This window comes from Rhamphochromis sp. 'chilingali', assembly GCF_963969265.1.
Source record: "Rhamphochromis sp. 'chilingali' genome assembly, chromosome: 18".
NCBI lineage: Eukaryota > Metazoa > Chordata > Actinopteri > Cichliformes > Cichlidae > Rhamphochromis > Rhamphochromis sp. 'chilingali'.
Window position 1 is genome coordinate 21,657,558 of NC_137945.1, and position 20,174 is coordinate 21,677,731.

The window sequence follows — 20,174 nt, forward strand, 5'->3', positions numbered from 1 at the left end:
TATTATGCTTTGTGAGTCACACCACAGTATAGCATACGGCTACTTTATGTTTGAATGAATGAGCTCAGTCAATCACTTGTTCTTTTTTGTGTATGCTTTCAGATTGCTGAAGGTTTTGGTATTCATCGAGACACCAAAATTGACAATGTCGAATAAAGGCTTAAAGCCTAAACAGACAGTTTAAAAAAAAAAAAAAAAAAAAAGTATTTCTGTCCTTCATATTGTCAGTTCATATCAGTGATATTGCTGGTACGGTTCACAAAGTTAAACAGGAGAGGAGACATTTCTGTAAAATTTGTGAAAAGAAGAACCTAGACAAAGATGTGTGCACACAGGCAGACACCAAAACAATGTACCCCTGGAACGCATACTCACACAAACACACACATCTTTCAGTGCTCACATAGACTCCACAGCACAAGAATAAAATCTTCTCCTTAAACTGCTCCAGGCACTGATTCCTTTGGCCTTAGGGTATGGTGCCTCAAGAGGACAAACTCACTCATACTCATACTCATACTCATACTTTTTCTCTTGCCATCTCAGTTTCTATGTCTTTCACTCTCACATACACAAAGACACACATGCACAAGTCTGAGTTTCTCAACTAGCACTGACTATTACAAGGATATCACTAAGCAGATAAAAATTGGAAAGCAGTACAGTACAGCTTCTACATCCTGCATTTTAATAGTCATGCGTGCAATCAGAGCAGCCAAAAATCTTCATCAAAACCTGCGCTTTCATCTTTCACATTATCCCCTTTTCTAAAACAACAAACAAAAAACAGTCTTTTCAAATTTTCTCTGAGGCACATGCTTACATCAACCACTTCTCACTTCTTTCTTTTAGATTTTACACTCGCTCTTTCTGTCTGTCTCTCTCTACATTACACTTTTTTGTCTCACATGTTACTTTTTATTTAATTGTGGTTACTCCAATTTTGTGAATATTTTCCTTAACATTACCTGCATGCACAGTCAAATCTAATTATATCCAATGAATGTAAATGAGCTTATACTCAGGTTTCTGGAAATCCCAGGCTATCTTTTTTTTAATCTATAAAACTTCATAAATGTATTTTTAATACTGCAGGAAGAAATGTAATCTGATTTGAATAGTTAAAACTTTTGAATGATTGTTGGTCCCAGCTGACTATAAACTACACATCCATACACCGTGCATCAATGAATTACAAGTGATGATCTATTTTTCTGTAAAGCGCTATGATTATTTTTAACCAAGTGCTGTGAATTACAGTTGTATTGTTTCTTAATCCTGTTAAATGGAACACTTTGCTCCCCAGGACTGATCACACTATCGCCACACACACAAAACCGCACACCTTACAAGAGAGCAGACAGGTAGGGCATTTTGTACATGTGGACACACACACACACGCAGAGTTTTCAAGTGTTGTCAACAAGAAATAGAGAGATTATCTCTTTGGTTATTTGCTTATTTTTTCAGTCAAACGTTGAGACAATAATCCCACACAAATGCTTATGAATAACTGCTTTCAATGATACACACTTTCCCTCAGAAGAACAAGTACCGAAGTCAAAAGGGGTATCATCCAGACAACACCAAATGATCTACACGCACAGTGAAAGTTTTATGTAATGAGTTCTGGGTATCTTCAGCACAGAGTGAGGCCCCTTAAGCACCAACACTGAAGATGTGAACAAGCAAGAAAGTACCGTGTCTTTGTCTAACACAGAAAAACATCAGCAAAACAGGTAGGATACTTGTATCTGTCATGGTCAGTCAGTGTCATATCTATCACCTTATTTTCACTTGTACTTACAGGGCTCTCTTTAGTTAAACATTGCGATTTCTAAATTGGCCAAAGCAACAGAAAGAAGCATTGCATTTAGCAATTTTCTTACAATATGGTGAAAGCTATCTAATAAATAATTAATCCCTGAGGGATGAGGATTAACACAAGAAAATACCATGTTGAGGGGCTACTGCGGCTAAGGATCTCAAGACAAAAACAAATACATGGAAACCACAGTTAAAACATGAGATCAAATAGCCATCAGTTATTCTAACACATAACCTCCATTTGTTAATAAGTATTTTTTTTCCCATCTGTCACTTTCTGTTTTTGTGTCCTCTCTATTGTCCTCCTGTGCACTTCCTCCTTCATTTCTCTCTGTCTGTGTTTTGCCTCAATGTTTCACTCTTTTCATAACGCACTGTTTTCCTCTCTCTGTCTGCCTCTTTGGCATGGTTTGGTTGGTTCTTATCTATTCTCTCCACTATCTGGTGTTGAGGGAAGATAAGCATGCATTTGCATGTTTAATGAACCAAACACCCCCGATTCCCCTCACCATGAGGACACACACATGCACAGAGGTAGGCACACACACACACTCACACACACAAACCAATGCTGTTGGCCCTACAGGCCTCTGTCTCCCTGCAGCTGACATGGAGTCAACAGCTGCTGACTCCTACAGGAATAACATATAGAACATCAAACAACAGAAGGCCATTGTTTGTCCTAACCTCATTAATTTTAACAAAAAAGAGAAATGACATGAAAATACTGACACGATGGGATTTCAGAAATTTCAGAAAAGCTTCACTCAGGCAAATGTGTCATAAGATTTGATAAATAAGATAATAAAACACAGACATCTGTTTTGCATATTTTGACAATACTGACAGTTAAAAAAAAACTCATAAAAAGTAAATACATCCCACAGGAGACAAACAAAACTTCTGTGATGACCCTGCCCACTCTGCGTGGTCTGGTCTGCTCTTCCTGGCTAGGCAGGATGTGAGGAGCGGGTCTTAAGAGGAACCACACTTGTTGGCACAATTGTTTAAAAAAGCTTGATAGTTAACAGCATCGCTCTTCTCCCCAAGGACCTCCAAGGCTTTCACACATTTATCACATGACTAACAAAGTCACTCCTCATTTCTTTTTATTTAATTTTTATTTGATTAATTACATTTTGATCCAGTTAAAATCCATTACTGATCTAATCAAATGGTAACTTTTTGATTTCATTTAAAGAATAAAAACCTAAAAGTTAATACTTTATAACAGCACAGGTGGGAAAAAATAAAGCTTGCAGAGATTTTCAATATGCAGCTAAGAGTTTTTCTATTGTTGTTTTTAGATTTTTCACCCCCTCTTCTCTTGAAGATCACTGAGACATTTTAAGTGTCTTGCGAGCACAGTATGTTCAAGATCTGCCCACACACTTCAAATGAAGTCAATATCAAAAGTTTTAGTTCGTTCAAAGCTGCTTTACGTATTTAACAGTTTGCTGGTATTTTGTTTCCAAAAAGACTCTTGTGTCTCCAGGTGCTTAACATCTTTCAGGCGCTGCCTACTGCAATGTGATTGCTGGCAACATTTTCTTTTTATGGCTGTAGGAAACGTGGTCATTTAAGCATGTGGGCTGTGTGGAGGACAGTATGGTTTTATGCAGCTCCTTTATAGTCATTTCTGGCAGTCTGCATTACTTTTCTGCCTCGCAGAAGTACAGTATGTGACAGATTTCTTGGTCTATTAGATCTTCTCATGACTTCCGCAGTTCCCTTTCAAAGTGACATTTCACACAGTGAATATTCCAAGGGGAATAGAAACTACTTTGATATCTTTTTATAGGATTTGCTAGTAGGCACCAATTAGCCTTAGCCTCAGTGAGTTGTTTACACTAGCCCGAGTATACTCAGTGTTACCACAAGATTTGATTTTACGGAGAATTTATCAAGCTTTGAAGTATTCAGCTAATAATTACTAACAGCTGTTTACCTGCCTAACAGGTCCTGAAAGGTCAACTGAAGTCTAATGAGTTACTTCAGGTCTGAATATTTGGTTACACTTTTAATTGAATATTAGTTAATAAGATAAACAAACAATTTTGGAAAGAAAAGTGGCAGGGGGGACGCAGTATGAATTGGAAAAAAACAAAACGCTTGACACTGCTAGCACGGGGCGCCCACAGAAACGCAAAGCAGGAGATGAAGCATCGCTGAATAGGTTTCTAAACCAACTTCATTCTAAGCCAAAGACTAGAAAATATGGTGAAGCAAATCTTCCCTTTGGTCTCATGTAAACAATAACGTGGTGCACAGCCTGACGTGAAAAGAGGCACATACCTTTGACGTTGCCAGAGGAACTCTGTATTCCTCGTCTGCAAAAAGGAGTTTTAAAAATTCTCCGTTTTCGGTGATTCGAAACACCGTTTACGTGTGGATCAAACAGCTGCGTTTTCAAAAATACCCATGTAGGTGCGGACGTAGCAAAAGAGTTAGTAGTTTATTTTATAACTACCTGTCATTTATTGCAGGTCACTTGTATTTGCTGAATTGTTTACTAAATGTTTGAGGTATGAAATAAACCGCAGTGGAGCAAAATATGGGTGTGTGTGGTTGGAGGATGTGTGAGTGCGCTTGCACGCGCGGGGGTTGGGGGGCGCGAACGTTTTTCGTGTAAAACAAAGGGGGACAAGCAAAAAAAAGTTTGGGAACCACTGATCTAAACAATTCTCATTTAAAAAGCAGCTTATCTGGATGCTTAGAATGCAAGATGTTATAAGGAGCCACGAAGCCAAAGGCATGGTTTCTCCCTTCCGTGCAAAAGCCAAGATGTTATTTAGGAGCAAACACAGATAGATGAGGGAGAGCTGAAATAACACAGAGAGAGGCCGACAGAAAGATAGACAGCGGGGGTGACAGCACTGTGAGCGATGTCGCCACCTGCCACCATTTTTCTCTTCTGCTCTTGGAAATGCATCATCAGTCATTAGCAGGGAGCATGACTTGCAGTATCATCATCACTCATGCAGACACACATACACACACAAGCTCAAACACAAAGCGTATTTTAAGGTATAATGCAGCAGCCTATAATTTGAGTTCCCTCTATGCAGCATTTTGCTGAGCTTATAAAACCGCCTGCAGCTAATGGTGTGATGGATCCCTCTATTATCACCCAACGAAGGACTAGAGAGTGGGGTATAGTGAGATAAACGAATGTAATTGGATAGTATTTTAGTCGTGGCAAAAACACGAGGGTGGTCAGGGACAAAAAGAGACCATGAAAATGATAACCACAGTATGAAACACAAAAGCTGTCCCAACATGATGGATCCATTCAGTAAATTAAATCCCACATTAAAATGAAATAACCCCCAAGTGGATCTACTGTGTGTTTGGAGATTTCAAATGATGCGGTCATTATGTCAAAAACGGACTGAAATACACTGACCAAACACAGTATAACCTCAAATTTTAACACACAAAAATAAGTGAAAATGTATATGTTTCCATTATTTTCTGTAATTTAATTCTAAAAGTTTAAGTTCATTACAGTTAAAGTGAAATGTTTACTTTTTGGAGTGAATTGGAATATTATTAAAATATGTTATTTCAAGTAAATTACTATTCAAACAGTATAAATTTGACATTTGTCATGCTGTCTGCTGGTGCTTGGATCCCCGTGGTTTTTTCATGTCCAAAGTCAGAGTTCTCTGTCAGCAAGTTATATTTCCATCACCATGCTCACTTCCTCTATCAGCAAGACACCAGCCTAATGTGCAAAAACTACTACCATATGGTTTGATAATCACTGGGATCATGAGCAAGACGAGAAAAACTCCACCCAAAAGTACAGACTAGCCTACAGTGGGGCAAAAAAGTATTTAGTCAGCCACCGATTGTGCAAGTTCCCCCACTTAAAATGATGACAGAGGTCAGTAATTTGCACCAGAGGTACACTTCAACTGTGAGAGACAGAATGTGAAAAAAAAATCCATGAATCCACATGGTAGGATTTGTAAAGAATTTATTCGTAAATCAGGGTGGAAAATAAGTATTTGGTCACCTCAAACAAGGAAAATCTCTGGCTCTCACAGACCTGTAACGTCTTCTGTAAGAAGCTTTTCTGTCCCCCACTCGTTACCTGTATGAATGGCACCTGTTTGAACTCATCATCTGTATAAAAGACACCTGTCCACAGCCTCAAACAGTCAGACTCCAAACTCTGCCATGGTCAAGACCAAAGAGCTTTCGAAGGACACCAGGAAAATTATTGTAGACCTGCACCAGACTGGGAAGAGTGAATCTACAATAGGCAAGCAGCTTGGTGTGAAAAAATCAACTGTGGGAGCAATCATCAGAAAATGGAAGACATACAAGACCACTGATAATCTCCCTCGATCTGGGGCTCCACGCAAGATCTCATCCCGTGGGGTCAAAATGATCATGAGAACGGTGAGCAAAGATCCCAGAACCACACGGGGGGACCTGGTGAATGACCTGCAGAGAGCTGGGACCAAAGTAACAAAGGTCACCATCAGTAACACACTACAACGGCAGGGAATCAAATCCCGCAGTGCCAGACGTGTTCCGCTGCTGAAGCCAGTGCATGTCCAGGCCCGTCTGAAGTTTGCCAGAGAGCACATGGATGATACAGCAGAGGATTGGGAGAATCTCATGTGGTCAGATGAAACCAAAGTAGAACTTTTTGGTATAAACTCAACTCGTCGTGTTTGGAGGAAGAAGAATACTGAGTTGCATCCCAAGAACACCATACCTACTGTGAAGCATGGGGGTGGAAACATCATGCTATGGGGCTGTTTTTCTGCCAAGGGGACAGGACGACTGATCCGTGTTAAGGACAGAATGAATGGGGCCATGTATCGTGAGATTTTGAGCCAAAACCTCCTTCCATCAGTGAGAACTTTGAAGATGAAACGAGGCTGGGTCTTCCAACATGACAATGATCCAAAACACACCGCCCGGGCAACAAAGGAGTGGCTCCGTAAGAAGCATTTGAAAGTCCTGGAGTGGCCTAGCCAGTCTCCAGACCTCAACCCCATAGAAAATCTGTGGCGGGAGTTGAAAGTCCGTGTTGCTCGGCGACAGCCCCAAAACATCACTGCTCTCGAGAAGATCTGCATGGAGGAATGGGCCAAAATACCAGCTACTGTGTGTGCAAACCTGGTAAAGACCTATAGTAAACGTTTGACCTCTGTTATTGCCAACAAAGGTTATGTTACAAAGTATTGAGTTGTATTTTTGTTATTGACCAAATACTTATTTTCCACCCTGATTTACGAATAAATTCTTTACAAATCCTACCATGTGGATTCATGGATTTTTTTTTTTCACATTCTGTCTCTCACAGTTGAAGTGTACCTCTGGTGCAAATTACTGACCTCTGTCATCATTTTAGGTGGGGGAACTTGCACAATCGGTGGCTGACTAAATACTTTTTTGCCCCACTGTATATCAAAGTAACCTAGGCTTCAATAAAACCTCAGCAGTGCCACAGCTGATCACCTTCATACCACACCACATTCATTCTTGGTCATTTTTAGTAAAGGAGCCCCCAAACAAATGCTGAGCGTATAAATGAACATACTTTTCAGAAGCTGTTCTGTATTGTACATCCATTATGTAATAGTTAAATAATTTGAGAAACTGGATTTCTGATTTTAATAAGCTATGTGCCATAGTCATCTTTTTTTTTAAAGAGGTTTGTGACCTTTTTCCACTGGTACCTACACGTCTCCATGCCACAACACTGCTTCCACCACATTTGACAGATGATGCGGTATGCTTTGGATCATGAGGTGTTACTTTTCCTCCTTTTCTCTACACATCATTCTGACATAGGTTAGTCTTCGTTTTTATCTGACCAAGGAATTTCTTTTAGAACTATAAAGATGTTTTCTGGCAAAGTCTAATCTGTCCGTCCTTTTCTTCAGTAAAAGCAGTGGTTTGCACCTTTTGTAAACCCTCTATATTTACATTCGTGAAAGTGTCTCACTGACAAGGACAGGCCGATCTCCTTCAGTGTTCTTGACTCCTCTATTGTAAAGGGTATGTCTTAAACTAGTAGAGAATTCTGGGATTGTCAACTTTTATCGTCTCCCGTGGTATTTTGGCTTCGCCATTGTATTCCTGTCTTGTCAACTTGCCAGACTGTTGATTTGACCACTCCTAAATTCTTTTGATGTCTCTCTTTGATAGATTTTTCAGCCTAACGATGGCGTCCTTTATTTGGATTGACACAATTTTGCACCTTATACCAAGAGTTATATTGAAAAGGTACAAAATACTTTTCCAATACTTCCAATCTACTCCAGATGTTTGTCACAGCGTAATGAGATAACAGACTTCGCCTGGCTATGAAACTGTTTAGTGAGTCAATCATCCTATTGCGTTTAAGCTTCTGAATTGGGAGACTATGCCTGTAATTTCCAAAATGTTAATGCAATGCTTCTGTCACACTCCTTTAATTAAAACCAAACATCTGCACTTCAATCCCATCTTGTTGTTTAATTTGAAATCCACAGATGAGAACTCTAACCAGACTCCATTCAGAGCCAATGAAAAAGGGTGGTCGGGGACTGGTTAGCACCACAACCATCATCCAGGGTGAAATACGGAGCATCCGCAAACTCATTGGGAAGATGACCCACCCTAGATGAGCTGCTAAAAGAGAGCCTCCAGCGCTTGTTCCATCCTGTTTGTAAATATTAGCCTCATTTGAGATTAACTGTGCATCGCCTGGAACGTAGACAAGAGCAGACGGCAGAGACAAAGAGGAAGCCAACCATTTCCCAACATGCCTTGAGGCTGTACAATCAGTGGAGAGCAAGCCGCAACCTCTGAGGCTGAAAAACGAAGAAAGCTCAGTGATGCCAAAAACTACAGTTCAGGAAACGGCCCTTTCCAACTGGCTCCAAAAATGAGTCAGTGCCAGTTCACTCCCATGTTCCCATCCCCATTTCTACAGCAGATGTAAACGAATTTATGACCATTTCTTTTAAAGTGAAAATATTTTTGCTTTCTGTAACTAATAACTTCCCGTCCCAAGCACCACCATGTTTGCAGTGCTTGGGACTTTTAGAACACTTCGTAATAGTTCGTGCTGATTGGTTAATCGTACTTTTAACCAGATGAGGAAATCTGCTGCTGTTTTGCTGAGTTTGTTTTTACAAATGCAACTGGCTAACCAAGTTTTCTAGCATTTACCATCCAACCTCTTATTTAAATGTGGCCAGGTTATAATCTTTCACGTTTCCATGATTCCAGCACAAGTCAGGATAAAGTGGGAAAGAAATCTTGTCACAAAAAGGCTGCGTCTAGGCAGGAGAGGACCCAAATGCCAAACTCACCGAGGCGGAACATGAACTCAAAAGCACAGCTTTATTGCTGAAAACAAAGCCAAACGATACAAAACTAAACTGGGAAAACTAATAATAAATCATACATGAAAACACAGGGACAATCACACACAGCTATGAGGGAGGACGAGACAATGAACACAGGAAGACTGAGGACTTAAATACACACATGAGGTGATCAGGAGAAGTGACAACAAATGGGGGAACAGCTAAAACAAATGAACATAACGATGTCACAGGACCTCTTTCAAAATAAAACAGGAAACATAATGAAACACAGACATGACAACATGAACTTGGCAACAAAAGACATGCAGATGTGAAACACATAAAGGACAAGGGAGACTTAACACAGGGGTTGAAAACACAAGGGGAAACTAATAAACAAATGAACTTAGAAAACCCAATGAATTTAAACGTAAACCATGAACATCAAAATAAACTAAAACTCAAAACGCTGGGTCTATGTTTCTAGCACTCCCCGTGTGTCTGGGGTCTATTAGTTGCTGTGATCAAGTCTAAAGTGTGTGAAAACTAAACCCAAACTGTGAATGTCTGCTCCTGAGGGTAGGACAACTTTATAGTCTAGTAAGTGTGTTTATCCCTGAGAAAAGACTTGGGCACAGTGGGAGGAAATGTGTATATGTGTGGTGTGTTCATATGTGCAGCAGAAAGAGTGAAGCTGGTCCCTGTTGGTGTGGAACTAAATGTCACAGCTTGATTAGAATAAATAGTCCTATATGGGCTCTGGGACTGGGCACCAATGCACAGCAGGGCAAGTATGTGTAGTGACTCAGTGCTTTTGTTCCATTTCTTTCCCTCAGTTCCTCTTTCTGCCTATATCTCTCAGACGCGTGCATAAACACACATGCATGGACATTCTGACTTTACCTTTCTCTGACCTACCCGGTGGGTCTTTGGGCAGATGTGTAAGTCTGAACAACACAATCAGAAAGCTGTTACTGCCTCAGGACATGAACTTTACGCCTCACAATCCCTCACATTCACACATTCACACACATGCACACACAGATATTTTGCCACTCACTCTCTGTGTTAGTTTCAAATGTTAACTATGCTTGTTATATTATACTTCAGCAAGAAGCAACAAACTTTTACACATATGATTACAAGCAGCAACAATATTATTTTTAGATGTGCTATTACAGCCTATTATTCAAGAGCCGTTTTAGGAGCATGGCCATTGTGGCTCATGTACCTCCTGATTACTGCTGCAACTCTGATTTGACTCATTTGTAGCTGGTCTGAAATATTACCTTGCCTGATTCAATCTTTGTTAAGTCTCACAATCAGATTCAGTTCATATGGAAAATTCTTTACCATGCAGTGCTTCAGATATACAGGTAGACATGGCCTATAGGTCAAGAACTGAGAAGGCCTGGTTATTTCTCACATACTATCAGATTAGATATATTACATTTTGTTTCAGTGATCACAGTGATCCCTTTCATGCACAGAATTGTCAATATATATATTCTTCCAAATCATTTATTTAAAGATGCTCCTTAAAATAATCTAAATGTATCAAAAACAACAATAATATATCGATAAACCTTTTCTTTGGCTGCCATGGAGTAATGGAACTTGGTAGCAATTTCCTTCCCTCTCTTTCCTCCTCTCTTCTGTCCTTTTTCGCTCTCTCTCACTTGGGATTACATTCCCCTGCCTCCAGTAGGGATAGTTTCATATCTCTTCACTAAATGCTAACAGTTCCATTAAGCACAACGGAGGACTCATTTAGAGGTCACATTTGTTTCGCTCAACTTCCCTTGTCATCCGCATACCAACCGAGTGGCTGTCTCTTTCAGCTTGGATTCCTGTTATCTGACATGACCTTTCTGCTTTGAACTAATTGGTAAATTGCTGTGGACTTTTTCATTCTAATTCATCTCCCTTTAATGACATGGCTTTACAAAAATGTCCCTATTCTATTTTTTTTTATTTTCGCACTGTGTATTAGTTGTTCTCAAGCATGCCTGCAAAATCCCCAGTGTTTCATTTATGATATCATAGTATGCGCCATAATACTAGCTACAAGGCATCAGGCTGGTGGTATTTTTGCTTGTGGCCAGTTTAAACATGACAACCAAATAATTCAATTTAGCCAGTGAATCCATAAACCTACGTGACATCTCATTTATGGCCTTGATAATCCACTGCCCCAAGTCACGATTAGCTTAGTAGCCAGCTTCACATTATTTCCGCAACAGTTTATGGTGCAGCGTTTTAATAAACTAATAATATCTTCCAGAATGCCCAACAAGGTCACTGCAAACCAGACATAGGATGGAGAACCTTTATGTTTGCGAGGTGTACATTTTATTACCGTATGCTGAGGGAGTTTTGAGAATACAGTCAAGGCGCAACAGAAACAATGTGTGCATTTCCAATAGAAAATAACCTTATGAATCAAAACAAAAGGAAAAGGCAGGTCTGGTATGAGCTCCAAGAAGTCAGCATACAGGTTTAAACAAGTTTTTCAATGTTAAGTTGTAATAAAATAGAAGTTTTTCAGCCACCAGCACCAACTAGTTTATGGCTTCATCTCCACACAGTAATAGAAGTGCAAAACATGTCTGAGGCCCATGTGCCAAACAAAGTCCCCAGCCTGTATTGCAACACCTTATGTGCCCTACTAGAGATGGGAGAACAATGTTCAGGTGCCCTAGGGTCTCCTTACTAAACATTTGAGTGCACTTAGCCTGCCTGGCATACATCCTGCCAGCTTCTACAAGTCACCACCAGGTGGGGATCACTTAACAGCTCAGGTCTTCTATTTACCCAAGTATCCGAGTCATTTGGTTGTAAATCTGATAATATGATTACAAATGAGTCAATCCATAACCACAAAATTCCCTAGTGTAATACCCACTTATGAACATGTTTAGGTTAGAACATGGTGGTAGGAGATATAGTAAGTATTTCTTATCAACCAAGTGATATCACCTTATATACTTATATCTATACATGTGCCCCAACTGCTCGCCTTGTCCAAGTGTGTGACCCTAACATTTCTGTCATAGCCAAAACATAGGTTATGGCAGGTCCCATGAGTTCCTATTCTTGACTTTACATCATTTGGTGATTCATCACCATTCATCATATTTATCACATTTATTTATGTCGGCAAAACACATTGATGCTAATTGAAATATATTAACCAAAAAGTCAGAGGTTTGCTTTTAATAGGGCACTGAAGGTTTAAGCTGCACAGCCATTCAGACAGAAAAAAAACTGCAGGAGCAAATGCTTCCCACTGGCTGCCACTTACCACTAATGTTAGAAAAATGATAAATTAGTTCCGGCATGCTGTCTGGAGTCTATGTGTTCACGTGGGTGTGTATGTCTGCCAGTGAATGCTTCCTTCCTGTAAAGTGTTGTGTCGCATGCCAGGAGTTCACAGTGTGAACAGATGTTAGTCAGTATTGCCCTGGGTTTCTGCACCACAGTCAGGCATTTTTTAGGGTCCTCGGCTCTGAGGAGGAGTCCGTGGAGATGCCTGAATTGCTTTATCGAGCGGAACACAACTAAGGACACGCAGGCTCACAGCAGCTGCCAAGAACACACACAGACATGCGAACACAAACACAGCATTTGCTCCAAGCATGTGCAACACAAACCCACAAACAGCTGGGATACAAAAAATCCACACATTTGGTATAATAATATAAACAAACACACACAACTCTGTAGAATAAGCACTCTTAAGTTAACTTTCACCCCAGCATATTTCTTACAGAGTAATGGCTTAACTGCTGACTGAATATGGCAGCTGTAGCTTGAACCCCACAGGAAACCCTGCTCCAGACAATATGGACTATCAGAACTGGAATAATCTAAAATTTGAAAGGATAACGAGAAAACACGTTTTAATACAATCTCCTTTTAATACAACTCTCATGACAGTTTCGTTTTTAAAATGTAATACTTTGCTTCATTACAATAACACCTACCAACACTTTCCATATTTAGCTGCTGCTTGTCACTGAGACACAGATGAAGGAAGAGAAAATAACTGGTGATGTTGAAGACCATGGGAAAGGTTTAAGCTGTCTCTTTAGATAGCATCATATTCTCTCTGATCATTCACAGTTATACTGCAAAGACTAATATCTATACTTAGGCTTGCATGCACCCAAAGAAACTGGCTCTTTTGGAATGAAAGATAATGCCAATCAAAGTGACAGACAAAATAAATAAAAATGGTCAAACTCAGAGGTGTGTTTATACATAAGTACATAAAGGGGGACAAACGCACATCACAAACGCACTGATTTGACACACGCTGACACATAAGGATGGATGTGGACTCACTGTCATATAGTGAGCTGTCAGCACACAAGCACTAGCTAAGCCAATGCTCTATATCTGATGTGATAATCATGACATAACTGTGAGATGACAGCAGACAGAGTATTGGTGGCCCAGACACATGCATTTGCAGGCATAAATGCACCAAACAGGTGTTCAGATAAAACAAGAGTAAATGTTGCAGAAAGTAAGAATTTTACTGAATTTTAATTTGAAGACTCAAGCCAAGAAAATGTAATTCAGTTCAATTCAGTTGTAGTTGTAAAATGCCACAACAGTTGCAAGTATATGTGTGAGAGTGAAAGGGCCTATGGTAGTTTTAGTCAGGAGATAAAGATGCTCCAAAAGAAAAAACTCTCTGAAAAATATTTGCATATATGTAGACATCCCATCCACATGGCTCCATAGTTCCTAAAAAGTATTTGAAACCACATATAATGATGAATAATAGGGTATTTTTTTCTTTAATGGCTTGACATGAATTACCAATCCAAACAAATTATAGTATCAATAGTAACAACAGCAGAGCACTTTAAGGTAATGCAAGTCATCAGATATTATTACAATATGTAATTGTACCATCTTGATATACTGTGCTGATTTCCATCAACCCATTTTCTTAACTGGTTAACTAAGTGAGGGTTGCAGTAGGGCTGGTGCCTATCTCAGATAAGAGGCAGGGTACACCCAGGAAAGGCTCTCAGCCAATCACAAGTCTAAAACACAGCGACAGTTATTCATGCTCAAATTCAGTTAATTAGCAAATTGATTATTTAATTAATTTTCTCACAAAAGCACATTGAGGTTCCAGAGCTGAAGGTTTGAACCGTGTTGTCTCGTTGTTGCTGTGAGGTGAGACTGTGACACTCCAATGTAAAAGTTACAAATCTCAGTTTCAGTCTTTGATGATGGCACTGGGGTTATTTTTGAAAGACTGTCAAGTTATATTTATGAGTAACCAAATTCAAACACTACCCTAGATAGGAAGCCTCTGAATTTATCCATAAAAAGAGTTCCATCTTAGTCTCAGCTCAAGTAAATAAAGTTCAAAAGTCTCTTCTTTGCTTTGTTGATTTAACCTTTAAAGTGAGTGTCGTCCCAATCTATCCAGCTTACAAATGCACCCAACAGCAGGAGGAATGCTGTCCTTTACTAGCAGCATTATTTTATAAGGCAAAGAAGAAAATGGGCATACTGTAGTGCATTCATGTCATATTTGAAGTTGAAGATGTACAAAGATGACATACTACAAACACACACACACACACACACACACACACACACACACACACACACACACACACACACACACACACACACACACACACACACACACACACACAGAGGTTTTCTTGGTACCTAATGCTGCTCATGCTGCCTGCTTCTGATCCCAGCTTGCATCTCTCCAGCTGGGTGGCAACAATCTGACGCTCAGCCTCAAGTTCCCTGGTCAGACGCTCAAACTGAAGCTCCTGATGGAAGACATAAAAAGAAATTGCGTGTTAGGCGGAACATGAGAGAGAATGAGAGAGAGGAGGAAAGAAAGAGACAGAGAGCACTCAGGGTCTGCAGAGGAAGTCAGGTATTATAGGTCATCGAAACAGCTTATGGCTGGAAGACGGCTCTAAAAAAGTTAAAATAATTGTGCTATCAAACTTGACTGACAGGTGAGAAAAATGTGTTAGGCAATGTGTAGGCAGAGTGTTGTGTTGAAAGTGTTCTAAATATGTGAGCAAAGAATCGCTTCAATCCCAGCGACTGTGTGGTCATGAATGTGAAGATATTTGTAGAATTAATTAAATGTATCGCTCCCAAATAAAGTGTGTTCCTATTTGGCAGGTTAGACAGTTAACAATGTCATTTACTGAAAAAAAAATCTACTGGTGGGATTCTGTCTTTTTTAATCAATTTTAGGTATTTGTATTTTGAAACCTTTGTATTTAATGAAAAAATGCATTACTGCAGATGAAATTCTGTCACAAATCCTGACAGTAAAACAACCTGAGTCCTGACAACTTTTCAATATAATTAAATTTACGCTCATATTATCACAGCCACATTAAAAAAAGAGCTTTATGTGTACTCTGTGGATTTAATAGTTCTGTTGCTACAGATAGAGAAGGCTTTTCAGTGAGTACAGTTTGGTGGGTTGCAGGTTACTGTCAGGATTTTAAGACAGAAATCGATGGGGAGAACTGCTTGTGCCGATTATATATCACTCTTAACCAAAACTTGCCTGCGTGTGCATGTGTCTGTTGATGCATTAGCTATTTAAATTCCCGTTCTGTCAGTCATCATGATCTCCAGTCACTAAACACCCTGTATCCTCCATTTCCACACATACCTGTTTCTGTGGTAGAATCACTATGGTGATCACTCTGAGGTTTTTTTCAGCTTTTCTGACAGCTTTGTGTTAATACTTAAACACTGAAAGAAAGATCTATTTGCTTTCACTGGGATAGGGGCTTGTATCCATTTGTGGAACTGTAGCCTAACGTTTGTATTGTTAACTGACAAATACAGTACAATGCACACACACACACACACACACACACACACACACACACACACACACACACACACACACACACACACACACACACACACACACACACACACACACACACACACACACACACATGTTTCAGAGGTGTAAGTATTCTGAAGCCCATTTCAGACCCATTCCATTTTGTTAATAACTCACTCAGTTTCAGCCACCTCTAAGATTTGCAAAGTAAGGTAATGCTGGAAATTTGAGCAGAGTCTATTAAACCCTCTGGGCCTGTAATTCCAATTTACGACTTTGTTTTACAGCAAGGTGCCTCTCTTCAAAGCTCTGCTCTGTTCTGCTCCCCAAAGAGGCTGCTTTGTCACCTTGTTTGCCATAGATGCAACTTGTTTAAATCCTCAAGGTGCAAAAATGCAAATCCCTGTACCGAAAGTAGCATTATGCTAATTGATGATGTATTATGCCTCACTGGTAGAGTATCTTAAACACCTTCTGAGGTAACATGGTAATGTCTGAATGCTAAACCCAAAGAGAAACCTGTTAGGCAAGTTACAGTTAAATTATGCATAACCCTTAGTCACAGCGTTATTTCATTCATATCCCTCCGTCTTAGGCACTGCTATGTTAGTGATATATAATAACTTTTTTTTATCTTAATTTATTTCATCTGTTTTTAATTTTTTTTCATCCAATCAATACTGTTCTTCTCATGTTTTCTGTTTTATTTATTTCATTTGTATTTCATGTGTATTTTTTGCCTTGTGTAAACTGCTATGGTGTTCTTTATTATGTCTTTTATTCATCCTTCTGTAAAACACTCTGGTCCATTGTGGTTGTTTTGAAGCACTTTACAAATAAAGCTAGTATGGTATGGCATCAGAAAGTTTCCCATTACTGAATTGGCCAAAGGACAGTTTGCGTTTACCAGATGACAGAGCTCGGCTGACTTGTCTAAGTACATGCCATTATATATTCTTATTAGCTAGAGCTACAAGGCAGCAAAAAGCATACTTACAGCTTATTACAAAAACATTTAAGGAGTTTGTGCTCAACTAAAATTATGAACAGAATGCCTTTCTTTTATACGGTCAGTAAACGCAGCAATGACAAAGCTCTTGGCAATCAGTAATTGTCAATTAAAAGGAGAGCTGGCTGCACTCATGCAAAAGTTTGGGCAACTCTAAGCAAAACTTTCAATTGGTATGCAGGTATAAGAAATTTATAAGAAACTAAATTTATAGTTGGGAAAGCCTCTTCAAAGGAACTCCTTAACCTTCTACGTGTTTGTATAATTAAAAGATGTAAGCTATCAGAAATGATGGAGGTGAAGATGAGCTTTTTAGTTCTACACCTCGATAAAGTCTCGATAAAGTTAAAATAGAACTTTTTGGCCTTAATGAGCAAAGGTGTGTTTTCAGAAAAAAAAAAGTATGTTGGAAGTAACACCTTTCGAATCATTAAGCACGGGGGTGTTTGAGGGTTGTGTTACACTCGGTGACACAGGGAATATTTAACTTGTAATTAAATATTAACAAATTCTGACAGCAAACATCACAGTGGCTTAAAAAGTTAAAGAGTGTGTCCCTATTCCAAACCAGTCCTTACACCTTGACATGTGTTAGTCCAAGTGGAGTGGTGGTGAAGGATTTGTTAATTAATCCTCGGAGAAAAAATATAACAAACATGTGTCTTTCTTTCATATATATCAAATTATATAGTAGGGAATATATATTATTTACAAGCTTCTCTTTACCATCTGTATTTGCTGGAAACATTAAAACTGGCCAACTGGCTCTATGACTACATTTGCTAATTACTATGGATGCAGGGAAAGGATAACTGTTTTGATCCACTGGTAAAGCATTTGTATTTATAGTTATTTGTAGAAATTGCAACAAAACTTAACTCTGAAGCCTGATTCTTGATCACCACATTGTGTTGTGTGACATGCCTAATTGTAGCCTCATCACCATTCATACCGCTGCTTGAGTGCTAGCTGGACTGGAACCAGAATTACTGTGTGTAGGCAGAAGGTCTGCAATCCAGACTGAAATTGAACAGAAATAGTAGGTTTTCTACAGTAGGATAATGACCCTAAACACAGCTTGAATCCAGCCATGGCCCTCACAGTCTCCCTAACTTTAGTATTGCAGAAAAAATTACATAAGACAACAAGCTGAGTTTGTGGAATGAGATGATCAATACAGGTTGGCGATGTTACCACTGTTATAACAAGGCTTAATGCTTAAAACTGTTTAGCAACTTAAAACGAGATGGTCCCTGTAATGTTTTTTAAGAATACATGTTGTATATACTCACTCCTCCTCCCCAAAAAACATTTAATGATCCAAATCCATAATATAACAGCTGAGTAAACTGGGCATTTTTCTGCAACAAAAGGAACCCTGCTCTGCTCACAACGTGTAAATGTAACTAGAAAGAAAAAGAAAAGTAGAAAGAAAAATAGACGAAGACTAAGTCTTCTAAAAGTAGAATGAATTACAGTAAGTTGTGTTCTAAAACACAAAAACTAAAAGGGTTTTAAAAGATTTTGTACATGGTCATTCTCTTTAAAGTGATCCGAATAAATCTGAAGACAAAGATTGGTTGTTTTTCTATACATTATTACAACTTTCCTTAAGTTTTGTGTCTGCTGGAGAAAATGTATCCTCTTTAACAAGCTTTAAAATGTTTCTCGTAATAAAGCTAGTTGAGAATCACTGAATAACAAAATTTCAGAAGCTTAATTTATATGATGAACATTCAAACTTCATCATCTGATTTCTCTTGCTTAAGTCCAAAGAAACATACTAAACATTTTATTTTGTATGATGGACATTACCTCCTGGACCCCAGCTCACCAGATCCAAAAATGATCAGATGCTATGTTTTGGTTCTCCTTATGCTTTCTCTGAATATGCCTGTCAAAATGCAAAAGATGTAAAATGACACTATACTGTGTAAGCTTTGTGCATGTGAGCCATCGCATCCCCCTCAAGAACAAAGAGGCGACACAAATCAGCAGCTGCAGTCAGCCACAAAGGTCTCTATGGTAACAGTACAGACCCCTCCACACCTTCGACATTATAAATTAGGCCCTGGCTCCTCCTACATGCAGCTCCTGCCCTTTCGCATACCTGAACTACTCTCAGAGAAATGTCTGCACCTTCATTTAGTCGCCCACAGAAAGCAGACGGTGGAAGGGGTGGGCGATAGTCATAAGTGTATTTACAGAAAACTAAAGCATATATACTGTGTATAAATATAGTTTTTAGTGCAGATGCAGATGTTCATCACCAACATCCAGTAAACAGCAGAAGCTTCCTTTTTTATAATAATACTGTGTATGACCTGAATATACTTTGTCTGCAAGTGTTTTATCAAACTTAACTGGATGAAGAGTTTCAGCAACTACACAAACTGTGTGCGTCAAATAAGTTCCTCTCAAGGAACTGCAGGGTCACAGAAAAATATCTTTTCTGGAACTGTTTTTGAGGGGGTTTTTTCCCCAGTGGACAGGTCTGACAGTGTTTTGCAGTGCCCCCTGGGTGCCAAAGTCAAGATCAGACAGAGGAAACAATTTAGCACCACCTGGAGGTAAACACCCAGTTTTCAAGTTTCTTTTTGAGCAACATTTACTTCGCTTTACTTCTTACTTCATTTAATTTGTATTTATTTACAACATAATTACTTCAAATTGATTCCTGCATACTAACACACCAATGGAGAGATAGAAACAGACCAGTATAAACACGTTGGCATCCAGTCTCACTAACCCAGGATTAATTTCTCAGATGTTGTTGTTTTTGTGGACTTATTGGACATACAAATTCATGTACACACAGATATGCGCTGTGTGTACATGTATGCATATGTTCATATAAAATCCAAGACATGAAACTCTTATACATCGAGAGACAATGTGCAGATGTGTCCCTGACCTCTCTGCGGGGAAGGGTGAGAGAAAAGAACATCCCCCACAGGGGTGTAGACACTGTCACATTATCAAATAGCAGCTCTACGTGCAAGCTTTTTCAAAAACTAAAAATACTAAAAAACTACAGAGAGGAGAAGAAAAACAGCTAATAAGAAGACCCAACTTTAGCACTTAACAGCTTTGCTGCGTGAATTCAGAAGATCTTCTGCATAAGTGACAAGGACAGAACAATTTG

The 20,174-nt window shown here is 39.2% G+C and overlaps 1 protein-coding gene across 1 annotated transcript in view; it reads right to left on the reverse strand.

Moving 5' to 3' along the window:
- The window catches only part of ctnnd2a (catenin (cadherin-associated protein), delta 2a), a 273,917-nt gene that overhangs the window by 175,241 nt on the left and 78,502 nt on the right, over nucleotides 1-20,174 (reverse strand). Inside the window, exon 3 of the mRNA XM_080865626.1 lies at nucleotides 14,853-14,965. Coding sequence (XP_080721752.1) covers nucleotides 14,853-14,965 — 113 coding nt within the window. The remainder of the gene's footprint in view (nucleotides 1-14,852; nucleotides 14,966-20,174) is intronic.